We start from the raw sequence: 15,506 nt of genomic DNA on the forward strand, positions 1-15,506 counted from the left end.
TCAGCAGCACGACTTGAGCTCCTGAGCTCCCAGAAGGCAGGGACCTCCATGACCAAGTTGGTACTCCGCAAGCACCCCCCTGCCTGGGCTCCCCCAGCTCTGCAGCTGGTGTTTCCTTCACTTTCTCAGCAAATAACTTGCAGATGTACCTCTCATCTCCCTGGCTTACCACCACCCCCACTCTCAAAGACAGGGGAGGGGGAGAGAAGGAAAATGACCAGTCATGACTGTGTGTGATTTGGCAGGCTCTCTGGGAGGCAGGCCACATGGGCTCCTTTCCCAGAGAAAGGCTCACTTCAACTGGGGGCAAAAGGACGGCTGCACTGCCGAGTCCCCGGGAAGCTGCTGGGACACAGGACTGATCTCTCTGTAAAGTAGATATTTAATTTTCTATTTTGAGGCTCATTGGTGGTACCCAGCATCTGATGAGGCTGCAGTTCTGAGTCCATGGGTCCTTCTCTGCCTTTCAAGAAGCTTGGTGGCTTGCCTAACAGCCGCTTGCTGATAAAGAAAAAAGACAGAAAGGCAAATTGGCCCCAAAATAGAGCTAGCCTTGTCCTAATCATCCTACAAGTACCCCTGAATGCCCCAGGGTCTCACTGTGCTAGCTGAACAGTGGTAAATCACACCCACTTTGGGGAGGGAGAAGAACGGAAGTCTAATATTAGAGTTGTCAGAGTCCACAGGGTACCCACTGAGATTTCAAAATTCTTAAGTCATAGAACAAAGATTACAATAGGGACACACGGACAATGATAGGAATAGGGACAGTGTATTAAGAAGAGAAGGTCACTCCTAGGAATGGGAATGGGCTGGACAGCTGGCACAGGACAGAGACTTTTGTCAAAGCTTCCTGCCCTAAGCCTGGAGATCCTTTGCAGGTCCTGCCTATCACACTCATCTTCTCTTGAAGATTTTGTAGGCTTTTCCTTGAACTTCTGTTTCATATACCCAGGTGGGTAAGGGTTTCCTGTCTCTCTGTCTACTGGCTTCAGCTCTTGAGTTAACCTCTGATGCCTCTTTCTCTATGCCATACTCTGTTACCACAGACAGGACAAGCAACTTCGGGTCAAATGGCCTTTATCTGAGAGCCTTTCTTGTCATGCATCCATCAGCAACATGAAGGGACCTCAGACAGTAGCCAGCCCTTGTATGATTATTAGTTTCTCCGTCTTTTCTCTGTAGGTAAATGCTGTTCCTTAGGAAAGGAAGACACAGATCAGTTGTTACTGAGCTTCTCCTAGGACCCTCCCAGGAGCCTCCCAGCAGACTTCATGCCTTAATGTACAACTGCCAAGTGGACCGGGAACCAGCCTGTGCCCTACTGCTTTTCCTTTATTGTTAAACCTGAGCATTGTGAGGAGAAAGAGCAAAGGAAAACAACCTTTATTTTAAGAGGTACACGGGGGACTGTACCAGCCAGCTGTCTCACCCTAAGTCGGAATTTTAGAGAGTAGCCCTGATGTGAGGAAGACAAGACTTTTATAGCTCAGGGGTATGGGGTTTCCAAATGGGGAGTTGGCAGGCAAAAAAGGCAGAGTTACAGGAGCAGAACATAAGCATAACAAGTTAGCCACAAAAAACGCCTGAAACAAAGACATAGTTGCAAGGTGGGCATAATAACAGGTGGTCACAACAAGGTAGCCATAGCAACCCTCTGAAGCAAAGGGAGGGTTGCAAGATGCTTATTAGCTTTTTGAAACAAAGACATGACTGCCATACCTGATAGAGGCAGTACAGAACATTCGTAGTTAGGGTTACAGAGGGCATAGCCCAATCCTTGAGAAACAGGTTTAATCATAAACAGGAATGAACCTAGTTTGTCTTTATTACAAGACAGCTTTTATGCCTAAAATGGAGGCAAGCTGGTTCTTCATTATCTCTTTTGCCTACCGATGATGAGGACTAAAGCCTCCCCAGGGCAGAAGGCTGGGAAAGCAAGAAGAAATGGCAGGATTATATACAATTCAAGGCTGGGAAGAGACAAGAGGGAGACCCATTAGAGCAAAGAGAAAACTGCATACCTCACCAACACCCCCTTTAAACTTCCACATGAAACAAAGAGATGCTTCAAGGCTCAGCTGAGGACAAGGATCTAAGAGATGCCAGTAACTGATGATCAGAGTAAGGCAAGTAGTACGAAACCTGACTCCTGCACTGGGGGGAAGCTTCAACAGCCACCAGGACTCTCTAATCATCTGTTCAGGGGCAGTGTGTGTCCTGCCAAGTTAGTGTCCTGTCCTCATCTCCTTCCCTCCCTCGTACCTTGGAAAGTCAGCTGGAGAGCCCCAGGTCGGCCACCTACAAACAACAAGCTGATGACAGCCATGGGTCTCAAGCATGGTCAGTATATCCATGTCTCCTGCCCTGCAACTCTCTGAGTATTCATTTACTTGGGGCCCACTACTCCAGGCAGAGAGATGCCCAACACAGGTGATACCAGGAAATGGCTGGTTTATTGTCTTCCAAAGTCCAATGGGTTTGGGAAGAATGCATTAGTACCGGCTCCTCTCCCACATCTTGCATAAAGCTAGGCAGAGGTCCTCCACAGCAGGACAGCAGCTCCTTGGAGGACATAATTCTCTTGTCCCAAACAGAACTACTGAATCAGGGCAACCAGTTTTCAACAGCCTTGATTGTCTTTCTTCTTCTGGTGACTGGCAAATGGTACACCAACAAGGTGAGCAGCCACAGCCACCTCAGCTGTGCATACCCACAACACCCAGCTTATAAAATAGTAAAACGAGGCCCCCATTTGACATAAAGCCTCAGCTATAGAAATGACTATTATTTCATCCTTCCTCGGTTAAACATCACATGCTAAAGACGTTTTTTTGTTTGTTTGTTTGTTTGTTTGTTTTTGTTTTTTCCCCATGAGCTCTTTATTATGTCTGCAAATACTAGCCTATTGGGGATGCACTCACAGGAAGTTTGAAGGACAGCTAGGGAAAGTCAAAGGCGAGAGCCTCTCCTCCACTTGTATCTCAGATGAAGGGGAAACACTCCAGTTCCAATGCAAAGAAAAGGGGGAGGGGGAAGAAGAGGAAGAAGAAGAAGAGGAGGAAAAAGGGAAGAAGAAAAGAAAAAAATAATTTGTGCTTCAAGCTGAATTGCTGATGGTCTTAGCTCAGGACCTGAAGTCAGGCATAATTTCCAAAGTTGAATGAAATCCCCAAATCTCTGACTTCCAGGCATGTGTTCATGGCGGGAGTGGGGATGGAGGGTATCTGCAGATCACAGCTCTCTCCCCTTAAAACTGCTTTTCAATTACACTTTCATTATGAATTAATTTCTGCACTGGCTGCTCTTCCAGAGGATCTGAGTTTGATTCCCAGTACCCATAGGGCAGCCCACAACCATCTATAACTCCAGTTTCAAGTAACACAATGCCTTCCTCTGGGCTCTGTGAGCACCAGGCATGTGGAGATATGACAAGCATACATGTGAGCTAAAGTAATAGTAATAATAAGTGTAAGAGAAGCATTTCCAAGTAACAGCATAAACTTTAAATAGCAATATTCCAAAGTCACAAACAATTCTGTGTAGCTAACTGTTGCTCAGGTGTCCTGACTATGCAGGACACAGATTGAAATGTTTGACGCCTGGAGGAGTACAGCAGCCTCTACAAGGATCACTTGGGAAATATGCTGTAGCAGTTGCAAGAGACAGAGCCCAAGCCCACTTCTCTGCATCGATGAGTGCGGAACCACTCCCACTACTCAATGATCTAAGTGCAGCAATGCTGGAGGAAAAGCACAGATCTTCAACAGAAATGGGACTGGTTTGTCAGACAAAATTACTGTTGCCCTGAGAATCAAAACTTAAGTTTACTGAACTCCACCCCCCCCCAAATTTTTTTTTTATCTTGAACATAAAAATCTTCTGGCAGATTCTGTTCCTTTCTAACAAAAGTCTGTTACTTTTTCTGAGATCTATTTTTATGAAATGAGGTCCCTCACTCCAACCCAATCCTATTAAAAGCTTTCCTTGAGTTTTCTTGCTTTTTGTTATTAAGGACAAATGGCTTTGGCATTATCCTCAACATTAATGCAAATAAACATGTTCTTTGACAAACATATTAAGTCAGCTCCGTTCAATGAGAAAGCAATAACCAATTGAAATCGTGCTGGATGACCCCAGCTTTTCAAATTCTCTTTGATGCCCTGATATTAAACACAGGCACGAAACGGAACCTCCTCCATGAGGCCTTCCCAAGGTTGACACCTAGAAGGAAGGGAATTGTGATGTGAAAACACAATCCTGAGTAAGAGAGAGAGAGAAGGAGCACACTTTAAAGCTGCATCCGGAATGGCAGGTGTCCACACTGAAAGTCAGAACCTACTACCTACAGTCTGAAGTACCAACGGTAGTAGTTGCGACCGGTGTGTCTTTGTGATACGACACAGAAGGAAAATAAGAAGCTGCAAGTGGACCATGGACCTATGGCCCATCTGGTGGAAGCAAAATGGCCTATAATGCTCCCTAGGGGTCACACTGCTAACTAAACATTTTTCAAGCATCAGGAAGACAGTTTCAGAAAAAGAAGATAACGATCCTTCAGCTACTAGTTTCAGAGAAATTACTTCCCAAGTCAGAAGGGGACAAGAGAAAACCAATGAAGTGGCCACCAACACAACCCTGTGTTTTCCAAACTGAGTCACAACAGAAAAGGAGGCTTTTTTGCTTTACATATTTCTACGTGGTCTGATGGAAGATGAGAAATAGGGTCCAACTGCCCCACTTCCCCCTGGCACTGGTGCCAAAGAGTAGAACAAATAGGTAGTTAGTAAAGCAAGAGAAGATTCGAAGACCCACAGGCCCAAGGACTGTGCCAGGGGCCCTGCTGTCACTGGAATACGTGACGGAGAATTAACTGTAAGGACATTTTCATCCAGCATCCCCTACTGCTGTCTTGGAACCAGGGAGACTTTGGGGAGCTAGTCCTCCCTGGCTTCCTCACCAAGTAAGGAGCATGGGAAAAGCAGCACTTCTTGTGCTCTGATGCTCGCTCACAAGTGGGGCAAGTGGTCAAGCCCTTCTAATTAAGGCCTGTGATGGGAGTGGCTGGCGTGAGGCTCTGCACTCTAGCATGCCTGCAGCTGACAGGAACTGCAACCTGGGCTTCCAGGAGCCACAAGTTACAAGCATCTTCAAGTGCTGTGCTTCGTGGACACACAAGGGATTATCACATCCCTAATTAGCTTCACATAAGGCTAACTGACCTAATTTACCAGCAATTAAACACTCTCCAGATGCTGTGCACAAAGGCCAAGTAGATACAAAAAGAAAACCAGACCTTTGCCTGTCTAAAAGGGATACAGCTTTCACAAAAGCACCTCACAGAATAAGAGCTAATTCACAAATCTTGCACCCCTAAATGTGAGAGGTCACCAAGATCCACAGAGCTGTGACAAGCCACCTGCCAGAAGCAGTGGCCATGTATCATGTCTCATGGGATAACAAATGCTTTATGAAAGTTCCTTCCACTCCCCTTTAGTCTTGACCTTGCCCATGGGGAATGTGTAAGGAACACATTTTGTAAATGAGGGAAAAGAGGTTCTGAGACAGCGAGTCATTTTTCCAGAACACAGAGAGTCAAATTCTACTCCCTATGCTCTCTTGCAAACCACCAGGCCTTAGAAAGGGTTAAGCTTCAGGGCACCATTCACAGGACACAGCAGCCCTGAACACAGCTCCTGTGGTCAGCCAGAATCAGATCTGCAAGCTACACTGGCAATCTTCTTAACTTCCTGCTAAGTCCCTCTGCTCAGCCCGCTGAGCCCTTGTTGAAAAAACAATGTATACAGGTGAGACCATGAATCATTAAACCAACAAATTAAAAGTATGCAGAGAAACGTGTGGGAGATGGGCAGTTCGGTAACACATGGTAATCTGCTGGGGAAGCTGCCAGTAAAACCTGGTGGTGAGCGTTACTGTACTCAGGGCACATTTGGAAAGATGGCTGAGTGAGCTTAAACCTGTGGCACTTCACCTGATGCCACAGGAATGGAGTGAAGCCAGGTGCTTAATCCCCAGAAAAAGCTAGAAGCAGCTTAAATGACAACACCTTCAAAGCTCCCTCCTCTTCATTTTTGGTTAAGACCCTGAATGTTTTGTCTACAGTAACACTCGGTATTATGATTTGAGCTTGAACTGTCCCCCACAGACTCATGTTTGAGTGTTTGTTCCCTGGCTGATGGTAGTGTTTGTGGGGAGGTTGTGAAACTCTTCGAAGCTAGGCTAGGTAGCAGAGTGTACCACCAAGAGCAGGTGTTAGGAGGTTATGAGGACTCTGGTTCTAGCCTCTCTGCAGCATTTGGACAGCCATTGTCATAAGCTCCTATAACAGACCAATCGACTACACCGCTTGCATCCCCCTATGGTGGATCAAAACCCTCTGAACCAAAATCAATCCTTCCTTGCATAAGTTGCTTCCATTAGGTGCTTTGTCACAGAGATGCACAAGCAAACACTGCACATAGGATTTATCTCAGCTTAACACAAACAGCAACAGATTACCCCTCACTATTAGCAGGATTCCAGGGCTTTCTAAGTACTTTATTATTTTTTAGGGTTATAAAAGTAAACTGGGTTTACCAAAATTCATTGCACAAAGATAAAACTGTCATAGTTCAGTCTTTTAACCTAGTTTAACCAAGTTAGTACTCAGTTACTAAAAGCAAAGGATCTATTATATGTACCTCTGGCAGGGTTTAAAAAAAAAAAAAAAGACAAATTTTCCACAAGTTAGAAATGCAGCAAAACTTCCAACTTGTAATTCTATAAACTCCCAAACAGCAAAATACAGTGTTTGCTATAATCATTATTAGGCAACATGAAGAAAGGCCATTGTTCACCAGAAAAGACAGGAAGTATCAGTAACCAAGTGTCAGTGACCACGATGGCCTCACCACACAGCCCAGGGTCCCCAGGTGGCACCACTTACAAAAAGAGAGAGACAACTCGTATGGAGGCAGCGCCCAGTGATGGTATGGCTGTCAGCTCATTGCTGTTGAGGTACCTGTAAGAACAAGAAACAATCTATCACTTAGAGCATTTATATTAGTAGTTAGAAATCACACACAAGAAAAATAACAAATCAGTGCTGTAGTTAACCATAGTAAGGCTGTAACGAGATGTGAGATAAATGATAAGGCATTTAGAATCTGTTTTTAAAGGGAGACAAGGCACATGAAGTCAGAAACTACTAACCACCTATCACAGGCCTGGCAAGAAATAAACACAAACTGGAACTGTGTTCTGGCTTCCCATCAAGCTCAGAAATCAGACTAAGAAGGAAGTGAAAACAGAGCCCGATGCAGGTTCTAGCCAAATGTATTCCCATGACCATGAACAGAAACGGTCATGGAGAACTGAAGCAGTCACAAAGGACTTGGGAGATAGGAAGAACAGATCCCTCCTAAATACTCTGGCACTGTCACCAGGCAAGGGGCAACATGAGAATGAAACAGGGTGGGCATTCCAGGGCACCCAGTGTACCTCCTCTGATGTAACAAGGGGACTGGACTCACACCCTCATCTATTTGAGGTTCCAGCCTAGTTGGACTCAGTGACGTGTGAAGAAAACAAACAAAAACAAGTGTACCACACTTCTGCAAACAGACATTTTGAAACTCCCCTGTGGATAGGATTCGCCCTCCAGGACCCTGTCCCATTATGATAGTCTAAATCCAGATTTCCACAGTTAGTATCTTTTAATGGATGGGAAAGTCCACAAGCCAAAGCACAGCCTGGCTTGTCTGCCCCCAGAGGCTGTGTAACCTGGCCTCGTTATGTGGACAAACATGGCTAAATCTGGGAAGAAAATCCAAAGTCAGACTTACAATTCGAGCCCCAAAAGCCTTAAGAAACCCAAGACACAAAGTTCAGGCTTCTGAGGGGATTGGCTAGAAGGAAACAGTATGTAATAAGGGGAGTGAGAAGATAAAAATTGGTTATCTTATTCCCAATTTCTTACAGGAGGTACATCTTACAAAAAGCATCTTACTCCATTTGGGGACAAGACCACAGAAATGACAGCTGTATTCAAACAAGTACACGGCTTGGATACTTGTTTGAATCATCTGGCTGGCTGGCTGCCATCTTTTCAGAAATGAATAGAAGTGGTTGGGGCCTGAATTACCCCATTTGCTTTCTTCAGTGCCAAAGTCAGTTAGGGATGAAACTTGGCAATTACTGACTGTAGGACACAGAATGCCTGTCTCACTAATTCCATGTCTGAAGCATCTGGCAGGGAGAAGGCAGGTCTGTATCATGTGGCAAATCCTTTCTCCACTTAAAGAGCCCTTGTTTGTGGAAATAGACAATTAATTACTTTAACAGTCTCTTATCTGACTGCCCCTTAACTCACACAGATCCTGCTTCTCTGTTATCTCTCCTGCCCCGCCATGTCCCATCACTGTGTGGAGGCACTGAAAATGCTCATCAGTCCTAATCTCAACCAATAAATCTTCTCAGTGCCCGGCGCTGTGCTGATGAGTGGAAATGACCTCCACATTTTATCAAAGCAAGAAAAACTGCTGGAGGTCTGCTTCCAACAAGGCATCCTGCACAACTGTTCTCCGAGACGCTCCAACCAGCAGCCAATGGAAAAAGATGCAGACACTTAACAACCAAACATTAGATGGCGCTCTGGGAGTCTTATGGAAAAGTTAGGAGAAGGATTGAGGGACCCAAAGAGGACAGGGACCCCACAGGAAGACCAAGAGAATCAACTAACCTGGATCCCTGGGGTCTCCCAAAGACTGAATCACCAACCAAAGATTGAGCATGGGTTGGACCTAGGCCCCCTGCACATACATAGCAGATAAGCAGCTGGTCCCCAATCATTGGAGCAGGGCAGGGGTGGGGGCTGAGTGTGGGATGGGGGGATGGGATGTCCCTGAATCTGTTGCCTGCCTGCCTGTGGATCTCGGTCCCATAAATGGACTGCCTGGCTTCAGTGGGAAAAGATGTGCCTAGTCCTTCAGCAACTTGATGTGCAAGGGGGGATGGGGGCTGTGTTCTGCATAAGAGGGTACAGAGGGGAGAGGGGAAGGGATGTAAAGTGAATAAATAAGAAAAATCTAAAAAGAGCTCATTTCTTAAAGTTTACTGGAAATCAGGATGGCCGCGACAGTAACAATAACAGCAGTGATTTCCTAGAGACTGGGGTGGGTCCTGTTCTAGGACCTTTCCTATGTATTTCCTCATCTTTAGATACCTAGATGTAGGTCCCAGGAACATCCCAGTAAACCAATGAAGCAGCCAAAACACTGAAACATAAGTAACTGGACCAAGGTCACCACAAATAAGTGACCGAGGCTGAGGAGGGAAGCCTCAAGAACTAGGTTCCTAAGGGCAGCAGTTGCTGCCTTGTAATTACAGCCCATACACCATGCCTTGCTGATTTCATCACAGCAGCAACTCTGAGTCAGATACCAGCTACCAGTATTTCCTACATTACAGTAAATTGATGTCCAGTTAAAACCTTAGCCTGGGGTCATGTGACCAGTGCAGCGAAGCCAGGAGACAAACAAACATGACAAATCAGAAAGCAGCAAGCTGTCAGGCTAGGAAGTAGAAGACCAGCTTGCCCACTCATAACCCTCAGGTAGCAGCAAGGTTGCCTTATTTCCTGCCTGCTTATCATAACTTGATTTTGAACCTCAAACAAAGAGTACAGGATTGATTCCCTGCAGGTGAACCTCAGCTGAGAAACCTGGTCTCAGGGCAGCCTTGCTACGCATATGGACAATCACCCCACTCCATACATATCACAGAACTAAATGAGTGAAGAGAAGGGGCTGGCTAGTACTTCCTAGCTCCATGAACCTGCTGAAAGTGGATTATGCAGGAATGGTAGACCAGGGCTGAAGATTAATGGCGAACGTATGTCTTGATGAACAGTCCCGGAGCAACAGGCCCGGTCAGAAATAGCAGGCTCTAATTTCAACAGGGCTGCCTGATTTATGGAGAGGACAGTTGGAGCCCAAAGCACAGGAACTAACTGCGTGGCTAGCTTACTTTTAGATCATTTTTACTCTAAAAAAGAAAAAAAGCTAGTTCAGTGTAAACAGCTAGCCCCACCACTACTGTTGTAGTACCAGTTGTTTGTCGGGACGAAAGGAGAATGCAATCCTCAGAAGGCAAAAGCATCAAACTCACTCTGAGACATGAAGAGCTGTGTGCCAGACTGAAATAGAGATTGGTCAAAAATAGCACTGGAGCACTGAGAGAAAAAGACGCTCTGGGTGTACAGCCGTCTCCATGAATACAGAACTTTTAAACATTAAGGATAGTGTGAGATGAGGTACTTTCACTATCTAGGGTTATATGCTTCCATTCCTCAGGCCCTGTGCCCTAGCAACTCCCTGCTGACTCTACCCCCCCCAAACCCCCCAGTTTACTTCCACTCAAAGCACTACAAATCTTCCTGAAATGTCTGGCTTTTATAAACCTTTTTCCTGATGATTCAAGACCAGAGCATGAATCACAGCCCAACCCTAGAGCTGGAGGAGGTGTAAGAAGGGTCAATGAGATACACAGATTGCCTGACCCCAGGATGCTTCCCACTGACCCTTAAGGTCAGCTGGAACGTTCTGATCCTGCAGCTTTCTCCCAAGGCTCCTACTTACAAGTATCTTGTTAAAGAGAATATTACATGCTGTAGTATACACAGTGTCATAAAGGGCAGCTCATGGTGCAGCGCCATCATTGATTAACAGTCAAATTTGGCTTTAACAAACAGTATAAAACCTACCCAAGAAGTAATTGTGGGTTACAGTGGGGTTTTCTGTGCTGTTTTAATTTACCAAATGGCTGAAATGGACACACAATAAGAATTTTTAACACCCCAATGAATAATATGAGAATTCAATGAAAGATAAAGCAAGCTTCCTTACACTTCAAGCCCTACTCTGCCTCCCAGAGGAAGCTCCTCTGACAGTTATAAGAAACTTGCATGTTTCTGTTTCACACAGATCCTTACATACTACACACATGAAGACCTTCTTCTGGCCAGCAACAGGGTAGCCTTTTGCTGATGTGAGAGGTGAGAACAAAGCACTTTGTTCACTAGTTTATTTAGCCAATTGGCTCTTTGAACAGAGAGTGGGTGCTCTGGGCTATTTATTGTCTGTTTCCTAACAGAGATGGGACTGCAGTCCACAGGAGCCAAGTTGGAAATTTGGTTGGTCGTTTCTTACAAAGAAAAAAAAATCCACTAGTGCTTACAAGCAAACAGGTCTTAAAATCAAGGCTCCAGTTACTAGAGAGTAACACTGACTTAAGATTTTCCTTGATAAGACTACCATAGATGCAGCTGCTTAGATAAGATTAGTTTACTATAATAATACAGGATACCTTCCCTTAGAATCCATGAAGGTTTGATCCAGAACTCCCTGCAAATACCAGAATCTACTCAAGATCCTTATAGAAATACATATAATGCCTGTATGTAACCTGAATGAGTCCTGTGTTCAATGTCTCTAGATTACTTAGCATACCTAAGACAACGTAAAAGCTAGGTAAACCATTAATTATACTGTGTAGGACATAAAGACAAGGGGAAAAGGACATTTGTACATATGTCAAGCAAATGTATTTTTCAATTATCAATCAGAGGTTGGCTGAATCCACAGATGATAAATCCATGGATATGGAGAGCCAAGTTAATGATCACGTATGACAAGAAGGGCGAATGATGAGTAGGTGTCCAGCTCTGTCCAAAGTCTGAGTCACACACCAGTCCTTCAGGAGTACACTCAATCCACCTCTACTGAAACAAAGGCAAGGTACCAAGCAGCAGAGCCAGAGAGTGTGATTCTTCTACTCCTTACCAATCAGATGAACCTCAGCATGCCACTTAACCTTGCTGTACCTTAGTCTCCTCCTTTAAAAAATGTAAATAATACATGTACCAGAGTCATGGGGTTTTGGCAGGATCCAGGAGAAATAAATCTAAAAGTTTAGGCTGTGGATACTTAGATGGGAAATACTTACCAGTCAGTACTAATAGCAATAAAGCAGTCTATCAAAATACTCCTCAGTATTTAATCTTCCTTCATTACAACCATCAACAACCCTCCGCACCTGTCCTTGTACATGCACACCAGCAGGATGAGGGAGGGAGCAGCAGCATGGGACAGAGAAGAGTTGAGCCATAAATACCTGGAGGCAGGGCTCCCTAACCCTCTCCAGGAAGCACTGAGGGCAATGGCTCTGAGCAAAGAAGCTTAGTAGCAAGCACTCCCAAGCCACCCGCAGTAATGTGATCCCAGTGGCTTTTCAGAGAGGACTGTATAAATAGCCCTCTGATTATAGAGGACTCTTGTCCAGCACTCCCCGGTGGGCTTTCCTCGGTTGTGAGCAGTGAAGACTGTGGCTTGGAAGCAGCTGCACATGTCCTCCAGGAGCCTCCAAAGGACTTGCTTTCTCTCTCTTCCCAACCCACAACGCTGTGTGGTTCTAGAGCCTCTAAAATTAAACCAGTGCTAAGCCACCACAACTCCTGTGCCCGCCTTTGGATCTGAAGACAGCAAGGTCTGGGAGAACTGACTTGAGCCCAGTTAATTTGGAAACACTGGTGTGTCAACTGTGGACTGTGTTCTTTTGTTTTGGCTTTTTCCCTCTTCCACATTCTCACCTAGTTCCCACCACTCACTGCTGGTACCTCTTTGAGTCACCAGGATTTATCAGAATTCTTTTACAGAAAGCTCCGGGGCTCCACCACGGAGAAGTTCATTTTGCTGTTCTGGGCATGACGAATTCAATCCACAGAGGCAGGAGGCAGTCACAGTGGCAACAAGTCCAATCTGTCTGCCTCAAGGATGTGTTTCTAAACAACATGCTTAGTATGGGAGCTGCAGAGTTCCAAAAGCAGGAAGGAATCACATATCCACATCAGTCAGGAACTACAACAGGACTGACCATGGGTCACTATGTCCATGCCACAGAAAGGGGAAAGGGACACTGAAGAGCCAAGTCACCTGTGCAGGAACAGATCCAGAAGTAGAATCTCAACTCTAGCACTCTTACTACCAAAACAACCACTTTCCCACCAGGAGGCCTTGCAGCCACAGAGAACAGGACACACTGGGCCCCTTCCTAGGGGGTGAGGGGGGAGGGCAGGGTCAAGGGAGTAAAACCAAATGAAAGTAGAAAGCTCCTGAGTAAGGAGCAGCTATGTAGAGAGATAAACACAGACACAGAAAGTGCTCTCCAGAGCACTTACCAACATGTCTGAAAGGCAGGATGCAGAATCTATTACCAGGATTTAAGATAAAGGTCAAAATGAATGTGAAAAACAATCCACAATGAACAACTCAAAAGGCCAAGACAAGATAGAATAAAAACAGTGTGGTCAAGCCATTCTGAAACTGAGAGGAAAGGAAAAACACCATAAACATCGATTCAGACTTTTCGTGTTTTGCTCATTGTACATTTTCTAAGACATTCTTCATCTTGACTTTTTAAATGTGACGTCAAAATATCCATGATCTTGGCTGGTAAGTTTTGGTGCCCTTGTGACATCAGTGCCTAAGGACAGGCCCTTCCTTGCCTCATCCTAGTCACAGACCTATTTTTGTAGCTCACTTGACTCAGAAAAGCTATGGCACAAAGCAGACACTCAAATAAGTATAAACGGAAGCCTGTGATGTCACAGGAAATGGCATAATTTTAATCTCTCCCACTAATAATCTCTGAGAATGACAGAGAATTTGAACATACAATAACCTCAAGAGTCAACAACCTCCTGGACCAAAGCAAAGCACTGAGTTATAAAGCCAACTGGCTCCTGGTAGACAAAGCTTAACTTCAAAAACTATGACTGGCTGAACTGTGTCCCCTTCCTCAAATAAGTGTTGAAGCACAAACATCTAGGACATCAGAGTATAGATGTTTACAGACAGAGCCTTTAAAGACTACGTTAAGGAGACTGAGACTGCAGCTTGGTGGTGGACTGTTTGGCTTGCATGGTCCAGGCTCTGCATCCAATCTCCAGCACAGGGGTAGGAGAACATCATTAAATTTAAGTGATGCCACATAGGTGGGTCCTAAGTGATGACTGGTATCTTTACAAAAGGAAATCAGGATACACCACGAGAAACCAGGGATCCATGAACACAGAGAAAAGACCATGAGAAGACATGGTAAGAGGCAACTACCTAAAAGCTAAGGAGAGAGAGCTCAGGAGAAGCCAGCACTACAGGCTTCTAGCTCCCCAAACATGAGGAATCCACCTCTGCTGAAGAAGCCAGCAGCCTATGGGATTTGTTACTGAAGTCTTGGCTGCCTTCACATTTTCATCCCCCAACCCTCACCTCACTGACCTCATGGGAAAATGAAGGTACAACACAAGGCATTCCCAAGCTCCTTCCAACTCTGGGGTTTAACTCTGGAAGTCTATGATTTTAAAAAAAAAAAAAAAAAAAAAAAGACATAAAAACCATAAAATCTGGCCATGAGGATAGGTAATGCAGCTATTTTGCAAACTGTATCAGTGAATAACACTAAGGTTTCATTAGATAAGCTGCTGCAATGGAACAAAGACTAGCCACCAAAGACTTTTATCAATTGCCTGTAGTAAAAATGTGTAAAGAACGTACTGACTTGCTAAAATGCCTATAACAGAGCTTGATAATGATTTATAGTAATTTTATATAAATATTCATAAAGAGCATAGAATACTTTGGAAGGACTGGGAGGGTTAGAGAGGCATGACAGGATGGACGGATCAGGTGGGGAGGGTGAGCGGAAGTGGGGTTGAGGGAAGGAGTGTGGGGAGAGACACACAGAACTGAGGGGCATTGGAGAGGGAGTGTGGGGACCTAGTGCAGGGGAAACTTCCTGAAATATATGAAGGAGATCCTACTGATCAGTGTCTAACTGATGAGGGGGGAAATTTTAATTTATACAACAAAGTATTTGTAACTGTGAGAAATAGTGGGTAAGCCAGATATATAAATCCATAAATCCCTATAATTCTAAGCACTTGGGAGACTGAGGCAGAAGAATTACGAGTTTGAAACCAGCCTGGGCTATACAGCAAGACCGCCTTGGGAAAAAAAATACAAGGAAAAAGAACTATAATATACATTTTGATTCTTAAATTATATGCATTTATGTATGTAGTTTACAGCAAGTGATCATAATGGCTTTGCACAACTTATGTGAAATTTCTGTATAGTTGCTATAGGGCTAAAATTCTTGCTAATCCCAATGGATGTATCAAAGCATAAATCTTTATAATAAAAAGAATGTCTGGGGCCTGCATTAAAGGTCACTCAAGAGGTAGCAAGCCTGGTGTTCAATGACAGTAATGCTTGGCTTGCTAGGAGGTACAGGGAGGACAAGCCTCTATTGCCCTTGCTTTTATGCCAGATTCGTGGGAAATGCAAATGGCGGGCTGGCACCAAGTACCTCTGCTGACTAAACTATTATACCTCTGTGGCACCTGTGAGAATGCACGGGCACAGGCATGTTCCCCAATTAGTCAACAGGAC

The 15,506-nt window shown here is 44.8% G+C and overlaps 1 protein-coding gene across 1 annotated transcript in view; it reads right to left on the bottom strand.

The window, feature by feature from the left end:
• Lrig1 (leucine rich repeats and immunoglobulin like domains 1) overlaps positions 1-15,506 on the bottom strand; it is a 101,126-nt gene that overhangs the window by 46,706 nt on the left and 38,914 nt on the right. Inside the window, exon 3 of the mRNA XM_034511419.2 lies at positions 6,947-7,021. Coding sequence (XP_034367310.1) covers positions 6,947-7,021 — 75 coding nt within the window. The remainder of the gene's footprint in view (positions 1-6,946; positions 7,022-15,506) is intronic.

The sequence above is a fragment of the Arvicanthis niloticus genome, chromosome 9 (assembly GCF_011762505.2).
Source record: "Arvicanthis niloticus isolate mArvNil1 chromosome 9, mArvNil1.pat.X, whole genome shotgun sequence".
Lineage (NCBI taxonomy): Eukaryota > Metazoa > Chordata > Mammalia > Rodentia > Muridae > Arvicanthis > Arvicanthis niloticus.